At 43.2% G+C, this 24,934-nt stretch overlaps 1 protein-coding gene across 3 annotated transcripts in view; it reads right to left on the minus strand.

Annotated features, from left to right (window-relative positions):
• AUTS2 (activator of transcription and developmental regulator AUTS2) overlaps positions 1 to 24,934 on the minus strand; it is a gene marked incomplete at both ends in the record, with an annotated part of 1,071,450 nt that overhangs the window by 60,232 nt on the left and 986,284 nt on the right. For all 3 annotated transcript variants that reach the window (XM_084249185.1, XM_084249186.1, XM_084249184.1), the window contains one exon: positions 20,471 to 20,522. In XM_084249185.1, coding sequence (XP_084105311.1) covers positions 20,471 to 20,522 — 52 coding nt within the window. The remainder of the gene's footprint in view (positions 1 to 20,470; positions 20,523 to 24,934) is intronic.

Consider the following 24,934-nt stretch of genomic DNA (forward strand, 5'->3'; position numbering starts at 1 on the left):
TAATTGGGTAACAAGTTTACATAGTGAGTAACAAAGGAAAAGTAATTGGGGAACAAGTTTACAAGTAATTGGGTAACAAAATGACAAAGCCTGACTTGTCACTAGGTAGAAATTAATAATTTAGGATATCAGACAAGACAATCAGTCTGGACACATCAAAACGTTGATGTCATTTAAAAAAATTTTCAGAGGTGTATGTGTGGGGGCAGAGTGGAGAGTGGGGACAGAGATAGAATGCCAGATTTACTTCGAAAGATTAATGGGAAGTATCAGCCAAATGTGTGACCCTGATTTCAAACAGACTTTGATTTTGGATCCTGGATTTAAAAAAGAAAAGTCCACTTTGTAGACACACACACACACACATATACACACCCCACTTTGGAAATAATCAAGGAAAGTTCAATATAACTTTTTTCTTAGGTATAAAAGTGGCATTGAAGAAAATGCTGATGAATACTGAAGTGCCCTGATAGTTTTAACTTTGAAATGAGTTGAAAGAAATAAAGACATAAAGCAAATGTTGCAAAATGTTATGAAGAATTCATGGGAAGAAGGCCTCCCGCATCTCTGGCTTGTACCCAGCTCTTGTATGTATAAATAAATAAATCTTAAAAAAAAAAAAAGAATTCATGGGAAGAGCATATGTGTTTTCACTGTATTGTTTCATTTTTTTCTGTAGGTTTACAATTTTATACCTCTGGGGAAAAAATAGAGGAAAAATTTAAAGATAAAAAAGTCATGGGCCACTAGACCTGGAGTCACTCACTATCTGACTACCCCATGAGACAGGTGCTTCTGAGAACAAAGCCATGTCCATTTCAATGGTCGTTGTCCCCAGCACAATGCCTGGCACAAGTAGGTACTCAGATAAATGACTAGTGGACAGATGAATAAATGAAGTTCTGGCTTTGCCTTTGGCAAGTAAACTTGCTCTTAGTCACTGCAAAGCAGTAACAATGCCAGTCTTGCAGAGTCCCTGTACTCAGTAGAGAGAAAGCACATCAATATGCCAGTTGGCGTTTACTTGGCACTCAACAAATAGTACCATCATCATAATTTTTAATTACTCAATGGTTTACAAATCCCTGACATTGAAAAGTACAGGTGGTTTTGGATTTCAACCGAAATTGTCCAGATTTATGGATGTACCGAGACTGGAGAGTTCTAGCAGCTGTTCCCTTGTGTTTCCCTTATACTGGCATGTCACCTCAAAAGCACTTCTTTGCTAATCTCTATCACAAAGACTCTCACTTTAGAGGCTGTGAAGTATTTCTTCACATCATCATCATCATCAGACATGGGACATCCCTTCTGCCCAGAGAAATGAAAGCTTGAATTGACTTCCCTTCATGGAAAAGTCCTCTATAGCAAGCTATTCTTAGTAAAGTAGAACAATGAGTTGTAGCACCTAAAGGGGAGGGGTTTGAAACCGCCTTACAAGAATCCCTCAGTTATTGAAAGCCAGTGGCAATTCTAACATAATAAATGCGGGCTGGAGAGAAATAGGAAGAAAGAATGGAGTCCTGATGGCAGAAATCTGATGGTGAGCAAGGATAAAGGCAGTACCTTTCCATAAAGAAACAAGGCTAAGAAGGGTGTGTTTAAAAAAAAAAAAAAAAGGATAATAAAATGATCTTCCCAGCCACCTTCGAGGAACCTGCAGTCAAGCTTTTGCAAGGCACTGGGGAGGTTGTCTGGGCCTGGAGGAAGAAGCTGAACCCCTCTGGGAGCTCTCATGCAGCAGCCATTCTCCCCTAACATAATCCCAATAGACTAGCCAAAATTTGTGACTTTGAGACCCAGTGTGAATGACTTGATGTTTGTATCCTAACAGTAGTCCCAGAGGCAGTGGGGGTACTTCCCACTGGCTGAAACTCTTGAGTCTTCTGGATATTAGAGCAAACAAAAGAAGATTAAGGTTTCAGTAAACTTCCCTGACAGTGTGGTGCGTTAAAAAAAAAAAAGAAGAAGAAAGAAAGACAGACAGACAAGCTCCATGTTAAACTCCGACCTGCTGCTAGTAAATTCAATGGGGTAATGATTCAGATTTTGGCAGGAAGGGCTTTCAGACTGCTTACGTAGGGGGAGATGGCCAGCGAACGCAAGAAAGAGTAGAAAGTGGGCATCAGGCTAAAGACTTGGGGGTGGGGGATGACAAAGACAGAACTCATTTAAACGAGCGGCCTATATTCTTACAAGATAAAATGCCAATTTCCTAGGTAAGAGCAAGAACCTTAAACTTCGTATCTGGTCACCAAGCTAACTCTGACTCTTAAGTAATACCTCCAGGGATGAAAAAATGGCAAGGTACAAAAAACCAGTAGGAAATGTTGTAAATCAATGTTACATCAATAAGAAAGAGGGAAGGAGGCAAGGAGACACACTAGCAGGAAAACCCCCTACAATGTCACCTATGTGGGGTGTAACTGGTTTATCCATTTGTTTTTAAAATTTATGTTTTAAAGAACGACAGTGATAGGTTGGGTAATCCTTGCTTGCCCTAATGGAGGTCCCACTGGCTATTTGAGAAAAGGATTAAGTATTTCACTCCAGTTAAGGAGCCCTTTATAGTATGCAACCTCAGCAAATACTTAAAGTGGATACCCTTGTTTATGTTGTATGGTCCTTTTAATTTGACAGACATTTAGAAAACTCTATTTCTACTTCAGTAGATAGAGGATTGCCTGACATCTGAGGACTGAGATAGCTAGGAGTAAGAATACAATATTTGGGCAAATTGCTCAGCCTCTGTTTCCTCCTAGTCAAATGCTATTATAACACTATGTACCATGTTAATCCACATAAAGTGATTAGAACAAAGCCCAGGCACCATCATGAGTGGATTAAAGCATTTGAACAAGCTGTGAAGGAACCTGGATTATCCCTAGGGTGATCATATACCCCAGATGCAGAGTCTACAGCTGGTCTGTTGTCCCCAAATAACTATTAATTAGCCGTCTGTCTCCCTTCAAAAGTGTCCTAATCTGAACAATAAGATATAGTTCCCTTAATTATCACTAAAAAGACATATAAATGCAAGGTATTTGGCAGGAAGGGGGGTGGGGATAAGAAAGATAGCAGGTTTTTAGTTAAATTCCTTAAGAGACAGGGCTAGATCTATTGTTTGCATTTTAGTTGTTACTGTTTGTTTTTTTAAAACTAAGGAAATTTTCAAGAGACTGAAGCAAATAAAAAGCCAGTAGAAAAGGCAAGGCCTGGGGACCTCCCTGGTGGCACAATGGGTTAAGTCTCAATATGAGTTGGATCCCTGGCCAGGGAGCTGACCCACATGGGCACAGCAGACCTCTCCTGTCTTGCCTGCTGCTCCCCTCAGCAGTGTATTTTAGTAGATCTGCCTGTTCTGCTCCCCACTCTGTCTCTGGTGAATCCTCTCAGGCCTCCCTCCACCCTCTACACCTCTGGCCTACACCCCAGCTCTTGTATGCATAAATAAATAAAATAAATCTTAAAAAGAAAAGGACAGGCTGGCTGAGGTGGTGAACTAGAATGGAACAGCCAACCCCAGGAAGCGGGACAAAGACCTAACTCCCTCTTGTTCTAAGTCTGTTAACAGATGAGCAGTGCTGTCCTGAAAGGCTACTGATGACCTGGGGGCTTGGGGGAAAGTGTGTGAGGGGTGTCTTAGAGAGCTAAGGTAGAAGCAGCTAAGGCAGGAGTGGATTCAGGGCAACTATTGCACTTACCCTTCAAGGAAGGAAGCAGGGAGTGGGGGATGGACAGGGATGGCCTAGATGCTTTCAGAGTTCAGCCGAGGCTGGAGAGTACAAGTGTACAGACTTATCAGCTCAATTCTCTGCTTTTCTTTCTGAATACTGGGCAGCCCAGGGGCAGGAACAGAGGGAATGAGATGACTAGATTAGCACTGTGACTGGCAGTTGGCAACTGGGGTATACAGGAGGGTGTCAATGGTGATGTGGAGGCTTTGAAAATGATGGCACTTTAGGGTTCATATGCCTCTGTGGAGCATTTCACAGAGATCCTCTGCCCAGAAAGGCATCACTGCTCTAGAGACTTATTGGCACACTAAGTGAGAGGAGAGTGGGCTGGGTGAGGGTTTTAAGCTCTTCAAGGAAGAAAGTTCCATGGGAAATGGCTGATTAGTAGGGATTTCCTGCACTTTTGTCACCAGAAAAACTCCCAGTGGGTTGTGCTGCCTGCCATTATAAAGGACAAACAATAAAGGCTTAAGTAGGGGAGGTGCCCTCTCCTTAGGAAACCCATTTTCTCTCTCTGCCACAGAGAAACACACACACTGCCAAAATGAAGTGACAAGTTCTAAACAGTCAAGCAAAAAAATTTTTCTCATCAGATTTCAAGTCCAAACTGCCATTCCATCACCTGACATTCCTTCACAGCTTTTCCAGTTCAATTTTTATTAGTCGACAACATAACTTTCCAATTCTACAATATATGAATGCTTGTTCTGTGGAAGGTAAGTTTGCACTAAATCTTCCGTAACTCAAAGTGGCTAAATATACCTGACATGTGCTGAAAGGGAGGCTGACTTCTGTCTCCAGTTTCCCCAGGCTACATGGGATAGAACTGTGTAGTCAGTATTCCTCTACAAATACACTACAAAAATTTCAGTAGAATGAGAACATGCTCTGTTAACATGAGGTATTTTTAAATTTACCTAGCCATAGTGCTCTCTGTAGGCCAGACAGGCATGGTAGAAAGAGGGCGTTAAAGGGCCAAGAGGCTGGGACACCATAAACAGTTCTGGCACTTTCTAGTCACAGGACAGTTTTCCCACACATGAAGTAATATCTCCTTGGCAGGGTTACCGTTTGAGTTAAACAAATCATCATAAGACTATCTCTGGCACACTGCAGGCACTCAATATATGTGGGCAGTTTCCCATTCTTTTCCTGTTAGGATCAGATTATCCAATAAAACCAAATGAGTTGATTAGATCAAGAGTCAGCCCTTTCCTTGCTTTTTAAAAACACGTCACTTACACTCTCAATTATAACCTAAATCCCAAGGTCTAAAACAACGTTTAGGCTATTTGAATTCATTTAGATTCAGCAAATAGAAATTGAGTCCCTGTACAATTTGGTCAATGTCGGGGGCGGTCAGTGTGGAAAGGGTGGGAGGAGAGTTCAGAGAATTGGGGGAGACAGTCACATCTACAACTCTAGTGGAGAGGCAGGATGCAGAAAGTGTTAGAATCTCAGAGAGGCAGGAGGGCTTCCTGGAGACTGCAGCATTTGAGCAGAGCTGTGCAGGGCAGGAGAGACTTTAAATTTCATAAATTAGGCACAGTAAGAGATGAGCAAGAAAAAGTAATAAATTAAGTAATTACAACAATATAGTATAATGAAACTGGTTATATAAATGTGTTCCTTCTCTTAAAATAGCTTATCATACACACTTTTTTCAGACCGCAGGTAACTGAAACCACAGAAAGGAGACTACTCTATGTGTGCTTAGACTCATTTGCTAATACTCTTTCAGACACCATTCTAATTTTTAGACATTTTGTCCTTTCCATTGACAAAACATAAGTTATCGATACGTTGAAAATGGGTTAACCCTATTGTGAGAAAAATGCAAACAGAGAAGGGTACAGACAGATGAATTAGACTAGTAGGGCACCAACATTTTGCTCTAATCACCGGCAATGAAAGGAAAAAAATTAAGCATGTGTCTTGCTTTTCCTTGGATGATATTTGAGGGAACCAACAAGCCTAGTTGATGTGGGAAAGGTCTGTTCTACAGAATTTCAGCCAATAAATACGGATGGATGGCAGAAGAGTCACCCTTTTGCCAATGCTAATGAAACACTGAAGCAGGCAAGGATCACCAGTGGATAAAACCATAAGAGAAAGGTTGATGGGGAACTAGACAATACAATTATCAGGCTGGCATCATGTGAAGTTACTGAACAACCTTGGCCTCACTAAAACTGGGGTACGTCCACACATGGTGGGAGCCCAGATATGAGGAACATGCAGCTCCCTGCAATGTCTATGGAGTCTGTGCACTAACAGACTGACAATTCTAACCTGAATTGAGCCAAAGCTCTAGGGCCAACTTCTATTTGTAGGAAATATGAGGGACAGAGGAATAAACTAAATGATGCTGCAAGGGTTTCCGGAATGTGGGACATCTATAGAACAGATGACCTGGTTTCTGCAACAAGTCACTGACTTGAAAAGAATGGGAGGCCAGGGAGTGAGGTGGATGTCTCTAGATTAAGTAATAAGTGATCCTAATTTGTATTCTGACGGGAAGATTATGTAAAATGACCTGTGAGACAATCAGGGAGAAGATTTATAGACGGGAATTACATAATACGAAGGAATTACTGTATGTTTTGTTAGTCTGTAAACAGGGTGTGGTTATGTAAGAGACCATGTTTTCTCTAGCTATGTACTTAAACATGTAGGGGTGAAATGACATGATGTGTGACAAGTGCTTTAAAATACTTTAGCAATAAAGAGAAAAGGCTAACTGTCGCCCTATCCCATTATCCTATATCAACGGAGGCAAAATCTTGATGAATATGAATCTGGATAATGGATATATATATATGTGGGGTTTATTCTAAAGTTCTCTTTCAAAAAAAAATTATTGATATAGGCGTGTGACCAAAAGACTACACTTTCATATATAAACACATGTGAAGAGATGTTTCCTAGGGCCTCCCCAGAGAAGCAGTAGGTTGAGTGCAGTGCTGTGTAGCTCGGCAGCCTCTGCAGCGCAGGTTCAATTCCCGGCTGGCCAGGGAGATTCCCACATGGTGTGGCAAACTTCTCCTGTCTCGCCCGCTGCTCCCCTCAGCAGTGCCTGCCGTCCATCTGCCTGTTCTGCTCCCCACTCTGTCTCGGGTGAATCCTCTCACCCTCCTGAGCCTCTGGCCTGTACCCCAGCTCTTGTATAAAATAATTAAATAAATCTTACAAAAAGAGAGAAAGATGTTTCTTGTAAGTTCGAACCAAAGCTTGATCCAGAAATGTTGTAAAAGATATTTCAATTTAGACAGCTTCCAAAAACTTGAATCCCAAAGTGTGTACCCAAGACCAGAAGCATCAGAGTCACTTGGTTACTTGTTAGAAATGCAAGTTCATGAGCCTCACCCAAAACCACTGAATCAGAACTCTGGGGGTGGATCCCAATAAACTGTCTTCACAAGTCCTCCAGATAATTCTAAAGAGAAACACAACTGGAACATACCTCTTCTTGGGAGATGCCTGCTTTTGAAGGACACCTAAAAAAGCTTTAATATTTAGGTGCCTTGCTGAAACTTCTTAGGGTATTACATTTGGGGTAAGGGCAACTAAATAGATATGATTTTATAACCTTAAAACTATATTTCATTTAGAAGGGAAAAAATATTTCACAACATTGTGGTCCATTATCCTACCATCACGGATAATGCAGTTTGAGAAAGAATTTACATAGTATCTTATTTATAAATAGCTACTGATAATCACAGCACATTTGTGTTATGATGATCCTTCATACAGATGGCAAGAGGGCATTTGTGATGCAGTTTCTGCCAACCAAGAACAAGACAGAGCAGTTTTGTCTTTGAGAAGCAGTTGAGTGAGATAGCTTGGCTGGTTATAGTGTAACATTGGTCCAACATCATGGTTCCAAACCCTATTTATATCAGATAGCTTCACTTTATAGCACAGCCCGTATGCCAGCCACCCTATGTACTAGAAGGCCTGTTCACAAGGCTGGAGAGTGAGCAAGGATGGGAAATCCATGAGGAGAACCAAGGTAGGGTCACAACATCACTTTCAATAGACTCTGTGTATCAGATGTTTTAAAAATGAATAAATAAAAGGCCTTCCCAACAATGAACAGACCTTGTTTCAGTAAGGGCATGGATTTTATAGACTGATTTTGTGCCTGTGCATCATTTACAAACCCCCACAGCTGAAATGTCCTCGCATCTAGTGGTGGTCTGCATCACAATCCCCTGGAATGCCTGTTCAAAACAGACCCCTGGGCCATCCCTCATCCCCCAGAGTTTCAGAGTCTGCAGAATCTGCACATCCATCAACTATTCAGAGGATGCTGATACTGCCAGTCTGGGGAATCACACTTTTGAAAAATGTTGGTGCAGACCCAATCCTGAATCTGAATTCTACCTGATCCATACCTTTTAATGGAAACACATCAAGAATATGAAGGGGAAAGCAAAGTTGAATTGCAAACATTCTTTAAGCATGCTGGGCTGGGCTTGGGACTGGCAGCATGGCCTTGGTACTATCAGAAAGTCAACACTGGACTTTAGCAGCTCTTCCTCAGATGAGTTCTGAAGGAATAAAAGAGCAAGAAGACACGTGTGTGTGCGCGCGCACGCGCGCACGCACATTCCAGGCTTTGCCACAAATGCAAATGGTCACCCGTGCTTGAGACTCCTCTCTCCATAGCCTTACTTGCCCACCAAACATGGCCGCCTGCCTGTCTCCCGCCCTCCCGTTCCAGTATGTCAGTTGCTCACCTGTATGGAAATGACAGCTGCTTGTCACGGACTACATGAGAGGCCTTACTTACAGCAGTAACTAGCATGCCATTTCCAAAGCTGTCATTCTCTGGTGTCAGCACAACCCACTGTTCAAAGATTTGCTCTGACACAAACCAGGCAGCGTTGTGACTGTTATTGTTGGGGACTCCTCTGTGCTCCGACACCTATGGCAGCTGCTCAGCACCATGGGTTTGTTTCACCCAATTATTTGTTTGTCACTTGGAAGCCCAGGATGTTGAGCAGGTATTGTGGAGGTATTTTTGGCCTGATGCACAGGCAGAAAGCATAATGAGGCCCTCAGGTGAAGGTCTATTTTGTCAGTTAGGTGCTAGGATGATGTGCAGCCAGAAGCCTGAGTAGCAATTAGGTTATTTGAATAAGATAAGATACCTGGCAGGATGCTGAGAAGGCTCAGAAAGTCGGCCTTAACTTTTAAAATGCCAAAAAACCCCTTTGAGTAGGCAGTTTTCAAGTTTGTGCAGGAACTGATACAGAAGGAGGGGGTGCACGAACTGCTACTCCTTAGGAGGTCCCTAAAAAGGAGGTCAGACTGGGCATCAGTCTGCTCTGGGGGATGAGCCCCCAGCTAGGCGGGGTGATGGGTCATTCAGGCAAATATTAGCCACCTGTGGGAGGTGAGGCTACAGCGGAAAAGGAGAGTCAGCCTGTACCAGCTACTCCCCAAGCTGCCTGTTTAAGTCAGGAGTTCCTACTTCCCATGGGAGCAGAAATCAAATGGATGTGATGTCTAACATCTTGGGAAGAAGCCATTATACCAGACAATGTAGTCCCTATAAGCAAAGGAATAAAATCACAAAATTTAGTTGATAATCTAATATTCGACCAGGGCACACAGCAGCAGCACTCCTTCTTCAAATCCAGGAATTTGTTTCTAAGATTCTCAATGTCTCATCAGGGACGTTCTTCCCTTATACAGTTATCAATCTCAGAAAGTAAGGGAGACAGTCCAGACAAACGGAATTTTTCTGAATAACATACGATGGATTTGTTAACAGTGAAATTAACCCAGCTCCTCTTTAAATCTATTCACAACTTTAGCTGGTGCTGCCTCTTGGGCAATACCAAGATTCTAAATGTTTTATTTCTTTTTCTTTCCTCTAAAGCAAACGTTTCCCTAACAGGTATGAGAAGGCTGTGAATATAGCTAAAATTCAGCAAGCAAGTGCAATATTAAAAGAATGAAGTTGATATCATCAGCACCTTCTAGGAAAATAAATGTAGGAAGTAAGATTGCTTCAGTCAAGAAGGCCTAGATTAACTTTTGAAGAAGCAGAGCTCTGATGAATTGCTTGGTGTACGAGAGTTTGCTGACAGCTTAAGATGGATGGCAAGGTGGTGACATTCCCTTGATTATCTAGAATGGTCCAGTCAAGCCTCATTTCAATCCACTTTGGTAAAATGAGTCTCTTCATAGAAAAAGAAGTTGCCTCTGGGTGTTCTAAGGCAGGGTCTTGCTCTGTGTATCTAACCCCTGCCTCACCCTTACCTAACCCCCAGGAATCCCAGGCTAGGAAGAAATAGCCAAGTCATCCCACTAGGGAAGTCAAGCACAGAGGAACCCAGCACCCACGCTATTTATGCAGTGGGATTTTGTAAACATTAAGCAGATAAAATACTTCTCTTAACACCACTCAAGACAGACCTGCAGAGGAGAACTTTTAATTGTTGTTCTTATGCTGGAGGTGAGCTAGTATTCAAATTGTAGCAAGCTCCTTCTTCTCCCTTTTTCCTTGCCTGTAAGCCTCAAGTTCTTCTAAGGTCTTTCTTATAAAGAATAAGAGGAGAGAGGTTTAGACAGTCCTAGTTTAACTCACAAATTCAGGACCGAAGTCAAGGCCTTGGCCTTACCAAATGCAAGTGCTCATCATTCATTAACAGCTGTCAGGAACTGCAGGACTACTGCATATAAGTCCACCTCAAGCTTCCGACTCTGAAAGGGCCTACCTAGATCACTCCAAAGCCAACTCTGGCCTGCAGAAGGGATCAGAGAGTACATCCAATTTTCTCACATTATTGGTAACAAAACCAAGTCTAACGGAATGACTTACTTAAGGTTACAAGTCACCAGCTCACGAGGATGTGGAGAAAAAGAAACACTCTTATATTGCTGATGGGAATGCAAACTGGTCCAGCTGCTATGGAAAGCTGTGTAGAGGACCTCAAACATGGATTAAACATGGATTTTTATTAAACATGGATCTACCACATGACCCAGAAATTCTACTCCTAGGAAATCTACCCAAAGGACGCAAAAACATTAATTCGAAAGGAAACCTGTAGTCCTATGTTTATTGCAGCACTATTTATAACAGCTAAGATGTGGAAACAATCTAAAATGTCTAAAAATAGATGACTAGATCAAGAAGTAGTACACACACACACACACACACACACACACACACAGAGGAATATTACTCAGCAATCAAAAAAGATAAACTCATGCCATTCGCAGCAACATGGATGGAGCTGGAAGGGATTATGCTCAGTGAAATAAGTCAGAAGGGAAAAGTAAAATATTGAATGGCTTCACTTATATGAGAGATATAGGGAAACTGAGTAAGGGGTCAGAAGAAAAAAGGCAAAACTAGCGACAAACTATAAACCTGAGACATGCAGCAGGGGAGAGGCAAGTCAAAATGGAAGGTAAGAGCACAAGAGACTATGCTGACAGTTCACAGGTAACTTGGTAGTAGGAATTTTGCAGGGATTACACCTGAGGGGAGAAATCAAATATTACACAAAAATGAACATTGATGTTAAATAAATAAATAAAACAAAAACAAGTAGCCCAGCTCAGACTGAAGCATAGCCTCTCTACTACAAAGAACAAAGTGTCCCACCCCATCCTTGTAGTAATGTCAGTCTGGCAAAAATCTAAGGAATCTTGTAAAAAAGAACCTGAACAGGTGATACACAGAACCTGAACAGGTGATACACAGAACAGGTGATACAAAGTCCAAAATCTTTTTTTTTTAAGATTTATTTCTTTATTTATACAAGAACCAGGGTACAGGCCAGATTCGCGGGAGGGTGAGAGGATTCACCAAAGACAGAGCGGGAAACAGAACAGGCAGCCTGACTGCAATACACTGCTGAGGGGAGCAGCAGGTGAGACAAGAGAGGTCTGCTGCGCCATGTGGGACCCTCACCGGCCGGCCAGGATCGAACCGGTGCTGCAAAGGCTGTGGACAGCATCACAGCGCTGCACTCAACTGCCTGCGCCACCAGGGGAGGCCCCCAAACTCCAAAATCTTTGTGAGAGCTTAAATAATTTAACAAAATATCCATAACAAAAATGGAAAATTTAAAGGAGTAGCTTTTAATCTAAGTAAACAAAGCTCACAATTCGCTGTCCGGAGAACAGCCTCTCTGAGAGTGAACCCTCTGGCAGCCCGCTAAGCCTTCAGCCTCAGTTTTTCACCTAAGAAAGCTTTTGTTTTTCTTAATAGTAAATGGCTTCTTTCCCATTACACCATTTACAAAGCCTCTTTTTGAATTTGAAAACATTTAATTTCTTACTCATTCCTGTGATTGTTCTTTGCTCTATCTCCTGAGTCTGTTATATAGCCAGTGTTCAATATTTGTTGAATGATTAATTTCGATATGGTTTTCCCCCGTAAGCCAGCAGATGGAATAAACACTGACGTCACAGTTGACAAATATGATTTCGGAAGAAGACTCTGACAAACCAGTTTACGGATAAAAAATGCCTTTACAGATCAGCTCAAGATGCCTTGTGGAGGACAGCCAGCACCTTGAAAATCAAACACTGATACAAAACAACTGGGTTCTCAGGGAGGAGCTTTACTATGGAAAAGCCTGTCCCAGCTGTAAACAGATAATGAGAAAATGATGTAATCTTGGCTAAAATTGGGTTTTAGTGTTACTCTGCTGAGAGATGTGAAAGGTGATAGATAAGAGGGGAAAATGTTTTCCAAGTGGCTTTTAAAGGCATCCAAATATAACGGCCTCCCACATCAGTCTATTAACAGGAGCACTTGAGACATTTCCCTCTTCAAAAGGACTCTTAGAGAAAGCAATGATGTGCTCTCAACCTCCTCCTTTATAAGACAAGGTTTACGAGGGTCAGAGAGGATTGGAGTGCCCACAGAACACTACTGCTTAGTAACAGCTCCTATTCTCTCAGCAGATTTGGGCCTGGTGCTCACATCATTGGTTTCTGAAGAAATGTCCCTGTTTGAAACCCTAAGTTGCTTCTAATAAATTCTGTCTAACTGAAAGTAAAGGTCAGTCCACTTATAGCCACAGGAATGGGCAAGGAGAGTAGAAATAGGGAGACATTTGGTGGTTTTAGAGAGTGAGGAATTCAGAGATAGCTAAAGTTAGGCCTGTGGCGAAATAGCAACCTGGATGATTTGGGCCACAGCTGAGATGTCAGAAGTCCTAGGGGACAGCAGCCACCATGAAGGGAAGTCTTGACTAACCTGCAGAGTACATGAAATACCTGGGAAGGTGTGGTGGAAAAACTCCAGGGACTTGTTCTTTGTTCTCACCAGTGAAATGGTCAGGGGGCCACAAACCCAATCCAAACTGAAATTTTAAGAGGCATGATGGTCTCTATGCTTGATCCTACCAAGATAACTACTCCCTGAGGGCTGCACCTGTGGCCTGGGTTCTAGAATAAAGAAAGAACTGCAGCTGACCCGCAGCCCTGCACTTATTGAGACCTTTGTTGTTGTGAGCCACTGCCTCATAACGTGCAAAGCAGCCAAATGGAGATCCAATTCATGGGTGCAGACAGGCAGATATTTCAGAACCAGTCATGAAAGCCCCCTACTTGTTGTACTGCTGCCCACCAGGAAAAGGTTTACCATAGAAAAAGCCATGAAGTACGGTACAATTTCTCTACTCTAAGCTCTACCAGCGGCAGGATATTCATTTCTCAACTCTTGGACTCTGTGAAGGCTGAGACACTTGGTCAAACAAAAAAATTCTGCAAATACCCACAGTGACCTGGCAGAGCACCCTGCAGAGGACAGGACCTCTCACTTCTACCACAGATCTCAGGAGAAATCACTTCTAGGAGAGGAATCAGACACAGCCACTTAAGGTCAGTTTTCTACCTGGAGGTAAAATGAGCCTCCAAATAGGAACTTCAGGGCAACCTTACATAATCAAGCCTTAGGATGCACTCTCCTGTACATCCAGACAAGTGCTGGTGGAAGTCAAGTCTATGGGGTAGGAATGTGGGTACAGAATCTATGAACTCAGGCCTAGAATCTCATTGGTGAATTCATGAAGAGGGTCATCCACCTAGCGCCATGTCCGCTTTTTAAAAGCATGGGCTGGGCAAAGAGGTAAAAATATTTTAATGGTTGCCTCAGGTTAAATCAAAGACAGCTGAGCAAAAGTTCAGGCACCATGAAATTAATAAAGCCACTGTTGCACTCTATCCACCACAGGCTGGGGATCAAACGGGTAAAAATCCGAAATGCACGGCGGAGATTGCTGGAGTGGGAATCAATCATTTCTCCGCTGAAGTTTCCTGACGTGTCCTTATACAGCACATTTACTGGATTCATAATTCACCAAAGTTGCTTCTTGAGACTGAACATTATTGGGCTTTCTGAGTAATTGAGACAAATTTTGTTTGTTAAATAAATTCCAGGCAAGAGTATATTTGACTTATGCACAGGAAAGAAAAGAATTCTTATGTAAGCTGCAAAACAATAGTGTTTTATCTTATCTGAGGAACTTATTGCCGCTTGCCTGTGTGTGTTTTACTGCCAAAATAAAATAAATTGAATCAGCTCACACATGATAACATGCTCTTTCCTAACTCATACTAATTGCTTGGCTAATTGATGTTTGTTGAACTTTCTCCATTTCATTGAGTGATTAGGTACAAAGCTAACAGTTGACATCTGTAGGCGCTTAACTGGCGTCTGTAATTACTGTTAATGTTAAATAATTGTTAGTTAATTGGAGTGGTAACTGACTGAATGGAATCCAGATTGTGAAGCAAAAAGAAACCTAGTTAAATAAACATACATTTTCAGAGAAAACAACATTTTTCTGCAGTTGTCAGAAACCAGAAATAATCCAGGGGCCATGGGATAGCCACAGGCTTCCTCCCTGCAGGAAGCTCTCCATGCCTGGGGCTGACCTCACTACTTGAAAGGGTTAGCAGAGAGGAGGTCCTTTGTCATTTAACTGTTCACTGAGAACAGATTCGATGTTTTCTATTCCAAGTGTCTACTATGAGTGTGTACTACTTTATGAGGCAACCAAATGCTACATCTTGGCTAAACAAAACACTGAATGGAATGAAAAGAGAGGCTGGTCAACCTTCAAGCTTTTTGCCAATAGTGCCATGTAAGGAGGAAATTCTTTCAGAGAACAGCAGCAATCATTCAATAAAGTAAGTGAAGAGGTTTTTAGTGGGCTCAAAAGTAAACAGAGCGGTGTTTGATCATCTGAGTGAAAGAAAGGAATCTGTTACACTGTAATCTGCTCCAGCTCACAGGGGCTGGGGTTCTGGGGATCTGGCCTACATTTTATCTGGAAAAGTGGCATCTTTGTGGAAGCTGTACTTCAAAGATACATCAAGATCAAATGCTGAGAACATCTTCGACCCTCCCTTCACCAAAACTTCAGTGATGGGATCCAATATTTTCCAAAATTTCCCCCATCAGACTCATCCATAAGGTCAGATAACAGCTGATGAGAAAATATCCAGAGGGAAACACTTTCACACAATGTGGAGTATTTTTAGGTCCTTACTAATGTTTTCACACTAACAGTACAAAGCTACAAAGCATCTGTTTGCAAGAATTCTCAAGGAATAATTCTATACAACAAATTCTGTATGTCGGTCTGGCTTCTATAGGAAGGTCAATTTCCATAACAAAGGAGCTGATTGCATGCTATTTGCAGTGTGGGGTAGGAGGAGGGACTGAACTACTCATAACTCCTTTGTCTCCCATCAAGCACCAATTACCCTTCAATAGTATTTCATTCTCCACACGGCAGACGTCCCTAGGCAGACGTCCCTATCTTCGAGAAGGACGGGAAAAAACGTTCAGAAACTGTACAAAATAGGTCCAGAGGAAGAAAAATGAAGGATGAGTGATAATCCAGCTTTCCTTTATCAAGGCTTAAGACATGACAAAAGCACAGCTAATTTACAGAGGCTGAAATTGGCTCAGTTTACTCTTCTGCAAGTCGGGGATGTGCTTTATATCATGTCTTCCTTTATACCTAAACTCAAGACACTGCAAGCAATTGTAAAATGGTCTCCATATGTTCACTGTAAAGACTTTTTTTTTTTTTTAAGGAAAGCTATCCCACAGTCAAACACTTTATTTTCACTGACATAAAAAGCCCAGAATTATTTTAGGGTAGGGAATTTTGTGAAAAACCATTGGTGACCTTCGTGATAACTCATCCCTTTGGTGAACAAACCAAGGAATTCCCCCTTCATAGCTAAACCTAACAAATGAGGTGAGATCATCACCACTTAAGAATTTAGGTAACTAGTTAGTGAACCTCAGCACACCAGCAGTGTCTCTAGTAACCTGTTTCTCACCTCCTCTCCTCAAACCTTAATCAATGTTTTAGTCAGGTTCTCTTAACTATGCTGCTGGTAAAAGCACACTGTCGAAAATACCAAAGGCCCCACTAGCCTAAAGGCTAGTGGGTTGTCCCACTAGTGTGGGACAAATGTCCCATTTGTGTCCCATGGAAACCTTCTACAAAATCGACCCCAAGAAGAGGCTGGGTGAGTCCACTAGTAGGCCAGGTAGGGCCTGGAAGAAGAAAAGCAGCCCTGGTCAGAGAGGTCTGTTTTCCACTGGGGCTCCTCAGGTGAGTGCCCACCAGAATTCTCCATGGCTGATTTGGGGGGGGGGGGCAGGGGAGGATCCAAACTAGAAGGGTAAGGGGTTTGATAGTCACAGGAGGGAGCACAAATCAAGGGCTCCTTGCACAAATCACTCCTACCTGAGTTATTCCCCACCCAGGTACTTCAGGAAAGCCCATTCAGCTAAGCAAGGCTCTTTAACAGGGAGTTGGGGGTGGGGGCTTTCCCTGGAAGGGTCCCACACTACCATGTAAAGCAAAGGTGAAAGAAAAAGATGAGAAAGTCATGGGTGAAATGTCTCTCTGTCACTTCTCATCTACTACTTGCCTTGGATGAAGGCTAGACCCTTAAAAGGAGGGCTCTGAAGCTAGAAGGGATATCAACTCAAGTCTTTTCCATTCCATGGGTTATGGACCTACACCAGAGGGCTCTATAGATACCTATTCTTCTGTCTCCTCCCAGACAGGGAAGACGTCTCTTCTTTTTTTTCCTCCTCAGGTGGCTCTGCCTTGGAACAACTTCAGAGTTTAACAGAGATGAACTATCTTGGCAGAGTGGTCCTGCACAGCCAAGGATTCATTTTCTGCATTTCTGCCTCTATATCAAAGTGGCAAAATCTCTAGAAGTATGACCTAGAATAGGTAAGAATGGGTGATAAATACCAGCCGACCATAGTGAATTGACTTGTGAGTTCCTTATAAGGATAGATATTCCACGATTTTGGATACAATTCCTGTTGCTTCTATAGCAGTTTGACCAACTAAATACGGACAAGAAGTTAGTCGGTCGGTCTCTCTGTGTCTCTGTCTCACTGGGAAAATTAATTTTTTCTTTGGCAGATGGTTGAGTCACAAAGACAGAAGGAATTCATAAAATGCACATGAACATGCTGTAAACATTTAAACACATAAAGATTAAATAAGACAACCATGACCTTGATTAAACTATTTTTCACATCTACAACCCTAAACCCTGCAATTTGGAAGTTCTTCTTCTCCCCAACCTTTCGTCATACTCAGTTCTCATTGGGCATGTCCTTCTTAATTCCAAGTACAAACTGATTAATTTGTTTTAAAATGGGAAATATAAGGCATCAGAAGAAAGCAGCAACTCAGAATACAGGGACACGGAAGTCTTACCAGTTCTCTATTAAACTGGATGGCCTGTACAACACAGGAAAAGTCTGCATAAAATCAATAGGCAGCAGCAATATAAACCCTGTTCAGTGCACCTTCTGTTTCAGCCCCTCCCCCCATCCCAACTAATTGTTTTATCCCCACCAGAGAGATGGCCCTGAAGTAGGTTTTGCTATGATTGAAAAATCTGACCGAAAGAAGCTCAATGACTTATTCAAGCTCACAAATGAACTGATGGAGCTTGAGCCACAGTCCCTGCTGCTTCAGCCTGGAGCTTCCTCCCCAGACTGTACAGTCTAAGATCTATGCCCCTTCCCAATCCACACCACAACCAGCTTGTGAGATTAGCACTGCTCCCCCACCCTCAGTGAAATTTTATGGACCAAATCTGCCTGCCACCGAGCTCAGCAGCATAATCTCACCAGCAGCTTAAAGTCATGCTTCTCTAAGGCCAGAACACGGTGGGACTCCTGACAGGGAGAGGTGATATGTAGTTTTAAACATCTGGAGGTGGAGGGATACATGTGTCAGCTCCCCTGCACTCTTGTTAGACTGTTCAAGAAACTGAGGCTTTGAAGATTTTCCCACTAGTATTTGTTACCTGGTGTAAATTTGCCCTTTCTTACAAATGCTTTTTATTGCTCTTGGCTAAGAATACTGGACAGAGACAGAGACCTGCAGGTGGCTTTGCAGGAGAACTTGAACTTGATGTACACCAAGCTGACAGTTCCTTGAAGGCCTTGTCAACCATCCATCCAGTAAACACTGCCACTAGCGGGAGTAAAAACAGATCCCAAACCACAAGCACAAGTCGAGGCTCTCTGCACCTGTCTTGAAGCAATTAATGACATTATCACTATACAATGCGATCTCCTTTTGAAGTTGTTTTCCTGATATTTAACAGTTTGAATACTAATCCCCTTAACAAAACTGTCCCCATGCTTCCACACCTCCATCCCACCCCCTCTTAATCTCTTCCTTGGGAGGAAGGAGGGTGGGTGTGGATACCAGTCAGTCTACTTGCAGCACCTGGATTTGCATTGATTCCATCTCTTGTCATTCATGTTACCAACAGGAATTAGCATAAGGCATTAAGGGGAAACTCTGGAGGAGAAAAGAAAGGCCATTTTGATGGAAATAAGGGGCAAAGGAATAATCTGCCATCAACTAAAATGCTTATTTGTGTATGGTTTCCCAAGCAAAGCTTAGAAAAGCCTATGTTGATTTTAGTGTACACAAAGAAACCTTAATCCTTTCAAGGCAACTAAATCACCCCTAGAAAAGCAGCTCAGAAGAAAGGCACGCTGTCAGGGGGATGACTATTCACAACCAAATAGATGCCACAAATCACACTCTGTAGGTAAACACAAATAAGAATGTGGGAAACGTTTGATTGGAAAAGGGAAGGGGGGGGTGCATGAGGGAAGAGGCAGAGGGGTGCTACTCATCATCAATCACTCTTCATCCGCCCTGAAGAGCGCCTTTCAGCCTGGTGAGGGCAGCGGAGGCCTAGACACTGGGCCCAGAGCTGACTCTCATTCTAGGGTTGATCCCAGAAAGGGGAAACACATTCCAAGCTTTATATAGCAAACTAGCAAAAGAAAGACACAGTCACAAGGGGCTGGAGGTCCTGGGGAGGGGGCGGGGGCAGCTGTCACCAAAACACAGAAGACCTCCTTTGGGTGACCTGTTCCTACCCCAGTCTCCTCCTCCTCCCCTCTTTTCTCACAAGAAAGCACCTCTGTCTATCAATTCTCTTCCTCATCAAAACAAGCAATAAACAATTACGCATTTTTACATAGGAGTGCTGCGTGCTATGAAAGGCATCTCTCTCCTTTATGGGGCTTTTAGCATTATAGCTAAAAAAATTATATAAACTTGCAGTCCATCAAAAAATATGATGAAATATAAAACTGGAACACTCCATTATGCAATAAAAAAGATAAAATTCAGTATGACAATAATTCTGGGAGTAACAGCAATCACATAAGCATATATACCTCAAGGGAACTCTAAACATAATGTACACTTTAAAATTGCAGTTGGTTCAAATTCTAAACTAGGAGCTCAAAATAACTGCACATGGAAATGTGTCTTACTAACCAGCCAGCAAAATACTAGCCAAGACAACCACAGAATACTGAGGTGGTTCAGCTGAAGGTGCCTTCCCTGGAACACCAAATGAATTACCACAGTAAGCTCACCTTCTTCATTTAGTAATTATGCAGGCACCTAAATCAGGTTCTGTAGTGGAGAGGAACAGATCAAATAGTTTATATAATTTATACCTTTCAAATTACACACCTTTGCAAAAGACGCTGATTAGAGACTCCCTTAAATTTCATTATTTCCAACAATACTGCTAGAAATGAACACTGTCCAGAAACCTATTGGCAGTGATTTAAGATAAGTTTTCCCTTAATGTACTGCTCTATCATTAGCCTCTCTTACTTTATATTGCAGTTTAGAACAAATTAATGGGATAGTACATATTTAAATTTTGCCCTCTTGCTCATTTATTAACTTTTCAGAAAGCACACGGCAAAGTGAGGCTTGGTTTATGACGATAATACTGTGAATACTAAACATTCACTGGTTATTAGAGTCTGCGGGACAAATCGGGTATTTATAGTTCTCCGACTGCTTGACAGTTGATAAGTAACAATAAAGTTAAGGCAATAGATAAAGTTAGGAACTGTTATTCTCCACTACAGTTTCTTACATTAAATTAAACCCATGTTGATAGCACTGATTTCTTAGTCAAATCGATTCAAATAAGAGATCTATGTATTCTTTGAAAATAAACTGTTTTACATACATAACAAAAGCATACAGATTCTGTATCAAGCAAAAACACAGCATATGTACAGTAGCTCCAGAATGCAAAGAGAAAAACCACACTGTTTTATTCTTTCTTCCTAGGCAATGACAATGAAACAAATATAAAAACAAGCCATTGCTCATAATTCAGGAGACTCTTACCTTTGTTTACAACAACAGTATTGAAGAGTTTTTCAGAGCTGGCATCTGATGCCTGAAAAACAAGAAGGGAAAAAGAGGATTGTTATTGTCACGACCATCATCATTACTATTATTTGAAATCAATTTACTACATTTTAGAAAAGTCTAACAAGGAAGGGAATAATTTCCTCTAGTCCTCCATAAGGTGGTGCTAGTTGACTGCATGAGAGAGACCTGCAGTGCAGCTATTTGCTGGGGGGAAAATCTGATTTTAAAAACGTGTCCTTATTAGACTTATTATCTGTGCAAAACATATTTCTATAAAATGATACATAAAGCAATTCAGCTTATTCACACAATGATTTTGCAATTTTGTTGACAGATCATTATTTTGGAAATGGTATTTTTTCCATGATATTATGCAGACATACCTATTTTTCAATTTTCTTTCACAAACCAGAAAAGTCCTTTATTTACTGCTAAGCTTTTTCTCACTAAAAGTCATAGTACTCTCAGAAATTAATTTTAAAAGATTAATTTTTCAAGGCTCATCTGATGACCCCAAGATCCTTTCTGGTATAGTAATCAGGATGACTTTAGCGATGAAACAGAAGCAAGCTGACCTGCCCCCGGCCCCAACACTATACATGCCATCAGCATTATTTCCTTTCCATTTTTTAGAGATCATGTCTGCTAATTATTCCAGGAGCTTGAGGAAAGTAAAATAAGCCTGTTTAAACAGTAAGAGTAAAGCCAATTGAAATTATACAGTAACGTTCTGAAAAATAAACATGAAGCGGTTTGAAGAAAAATGCTGTAATGTTTCAGAAGCATTGAATATTTCTGGAGCCTGAAAACTCAAAAAAAAAAATTAAAAAAATTAAGCAACCCCACTATAAAATCTGAAGATGGATCTGCCTTTAAAGTTATATGGGCTATATTTAAACTGTTTTTTGCTACATAACCATATGTACAAAATAAATATATACAAGTAATAAGAAATCACTTGTCTGTCCCACTTTATACACAGATGCATGTTTTGACAAAGCATAGAATGTTGAACATAGAAAAACAAAATATAAGAAATAGGGGAAATCCGAACTACAGCATATTCTGAGTCTGGCGCTGGCTTTTGGGGACAAAGAAGATCTTCAACTTAAGTCTTTTTGTGTTATGTTGACAAAAATGAAATATTCCTGTGTACATCTGGGCAATTTGTTCTAGTTCTCAGTGCAAGTGACACAGAAAAACAAAACATTTTGATGGTGACTAGCTTTCCCTTTATTTTAATTCTAGTTTTTCTACTATAAGGGTGGTTCAGAAGATGAGCAGATCAAGGAAAAAATGAATGTATGTGCAAAACAAGTGCTGAACTGCATACATCTACACATAATCAGTTTAAAATAAACCCTAAATAATTTTTTTTCTTTTTCTTTTGCATGATTAAGAACCATGCGGAGGGCCATCCTGATATCTTAAACATAATTAAATAAAATTACAAATTATAGTAATTTTTAATAAAAACAAACAAAAAAGTGTTGTATGGAGGAGAAATGAGATATGCAAACAGATCAAGAATACTGAGTTCTAAAAGAAATTATTACAGACAGAAATCGTGTTCTCACACCGAAACACTACACTGAAAATTCGAGGAATGTAAGTTCCCGTTAAAAACTTAGAGGTAAGAGCATTTCACCATTCTTCATTAAAAGTGCCTCTTAGTTCAAACTGGGATGGTTATATTAAATTCATGGATTGAAAAATAAACTAGCTGATATTTTCAAAGGGGCGGGGGAGGAGGTCTGTTAATTAAATCATTTTACCAAACAGAAACATCCCTTGCAAATTTGGCGACTACCTATTAAAATGAGTCTACTTGGCGCAAAGAAATATAAAAACTACATTACTGCACCCCAAATGCAAAAACTATGGGAAAGGGAAAGAAATGGCTCCTGATTGAGTTTTTATTTGTACTTGGAACGTGTGTGTGATGTGTGTGTGTGGTGTGTGTGTGTGAGTGAGAGAGAGAGAGAGAGAGAGAGAGAGAGAGAGAGAGATCAAACAGGACAGATGCTGTAGGTGAGTGAGCAGGCCCTTCTGTTGTCTTTCACACCCTCCTTGGGGCTACCACCTTTGTCAGTAACTAGGGTACACAGGAATTCTCAAACAGGCAGTAAAGTGATGTTTATATCTGAAGTAAACTTAGAGGATGTGATTACTAGGATGCCAATCTGTAAGTTAACAAGGAAATAAGTGAGAGGATATTCAGAGAGGCTTGGGTGCATGCCTTCCAATAAAAGCTTCTGGAGTCTTTAAATTTTCTGATATATGTCAGGGAGCTTGAAATGGTGGCTCCTGCCACTGGGAAGGGTCTGCCTTAAAAAGGCCTCCACGGAAAAACCCCCAGAAGAAAAAGACTGCAATGGGAATTTGGCGAATCAAAAAACGATTCCAAATCCCTTCTTTTTCCCATCCAAGGGGTTAAAACTGTAGCAGACCACTGTCCTGAAAAGTCTCGAAAGAGCTTTTTAGATAAAATCTTAAGTGGACACTACAAGAATATGCTTTTCCTCAGTGAACTTTCTTAATTCTACTTATACTTTTAAAGCATTGATGCAAATATTTAGCTCCTTAGGTTTGAATCCTCGCGTTGTTTTCTTTTCATTGTTTTCAGAAAAAATATGCAACTCCTTCTATCACCTGGATTTCTTTTTTAAATCAGTAATAACAGAAGGAAAGGCGGTGATTCGAGAATGAACAGAAAAAAACGGAGCGTTTTCGTCTCTCCTTTTTTAAAGCACACGGGTACCTCCACACGCTAAGGACATTGAGATTTTGCTAGTCATCTGATTTCAACCGCCTCGCTTGGTTTTGGAGGGCGAGGGCTAAAGTAACTGCATTTAAAACTGATCGAAAAGCAAAGTTCTCTTTTGGTTGCCTTTTATGGGGAGGGGACGAGCAGATGCATTTTTTTTAATATTAAAAAAATTACTAGACGTCGTAGTGGATGTTGAAAGAAAAGTTAAATAAGTCAGATGAGAGGCAAGAACACGGAGCAAGAGGACAACGCATAAAAAGCCTCGGGCGCAGACAGGGATGGGTGGCCGGCGCGCCCATGCTAGGTCCACCTTAATTTCCTTCGGCCGCAGACCCTGGGGGCCACCCTGGACACCCGCACCCCGGAGCAGGAGGGACTTTCCAAAAAGAAAGGAAAAACGGCCTCGAAACTTGAGCACGAGTTCTGTCCCCAACTGCAGCCGATCCCGAGCGCAGAGCTCCTTTCACTTCCCCGGGCGCGGCGCGCGGGCCAGGACCCCGATCTGGAGCGGGGGAAGCGCCACCCCGGCCACCAGCAGCCCCACGCCGAGGTTCCCGGCCCAAGTGGGCGCAGGCCCGGCCCCCGAGTTAGGCGGAGCCCCTCGGGGCGCGTAGGCGCCGGGGCGGCTGGGGTCCCCGGGCATCACCGAGCCAGCCGACACGGCCGCCCGCGCCACGGCGCCCGGATCCAGCCGGTTCGGCGGAGGGAGGAAAGTACAAAGGCGGGCGACCGGGCCGCAGAGGAAGGGAGGGCAGCAGCAGGAGGAGAAGGAGGGGTGGCGAAGGGGGGCTCGGGCGCGCCAGACACGAGCAGCCCGCCCCTGCCACCCCTGCCCGCGGGCCCGGCCGCCGCAACAAAAGATCCCCGGACCGGCCGCCTCCCTTCCGACAGCGAGCGAGCGCGCGCGAGGAGCCGCGCCCCCGAGGCTGCATTACCTGGTGGCCGGGGGTTACCGAGGTCCTGTCAGCCCCAAGTTCATGGTTTGGTTCCTTCGCAGGGCTCGCGATGGGGGGTCGTCAGCGACCCGGGGAGGGGAAAACAGCCCAACACGCGAAGCGAAAACGCCCAACTCCGGCAGGGGCCGGTCCGCAAGTCTCTCTCCTTCCTCGCCAAAGTCCGAGCGCGGGTGCAAGCGCAGCAAATCCGTCCGGGAGCGGCGGCGCGGGCGGCCGAGGTGGAGCCGCGCGCACATCCAGCGCGGCCGAGGCCGGGCGGGCGGGCGGGCGGCGGGAGGGCGCGCGCACCGCCGAGGGCGCCCGGCCGGCGCTCGCTCGCTGCCTCCCGGCCGCTCCTGCAGCGCGCGGGGCCGGCGGGCACGGCGGGGGCCCGGGGGCGCGTCCCGGGCGGGTCGGCGGGCGGACGAGGCGGAGAGGAGCGGCCCGAGCCGCGGCCGCGGTGCGCGGTGCGCGGAGCTAAGAGCGAGGCGGCGGCGACAGGACAAAGGAGACCATGTGCGGAGGGAGGGAGGAGGGAGAGGGAGGAGGAGCAGGAGGGCGCACGGCGGCGGCAGCGGCCGTTTCTCCCTGGCGGCCGCCTCGGGCTCCCCGACTGCCGGTCCCGCCTCTCCAGGCGCGCTGCGGGCCGGCGGGTGCTGGTGTCCCCGCCGCCGCCGCCCGCGCGGCGTGGCGCTGCGGGGAGCCCCTCCGGGAGTCTTTATTGGGGGCCGA

The sequence above is a fragment of the Talpa europaea genome, assembly GCF_964194135.1.
Source record: "Talpa europaea genome assembly, chromosome: 12".
NCBI lineage: Eukaryota > Metazoa > Chordata > Mammalia > Eulipotyphla > Talpidae > Talpa > Talpa europaea.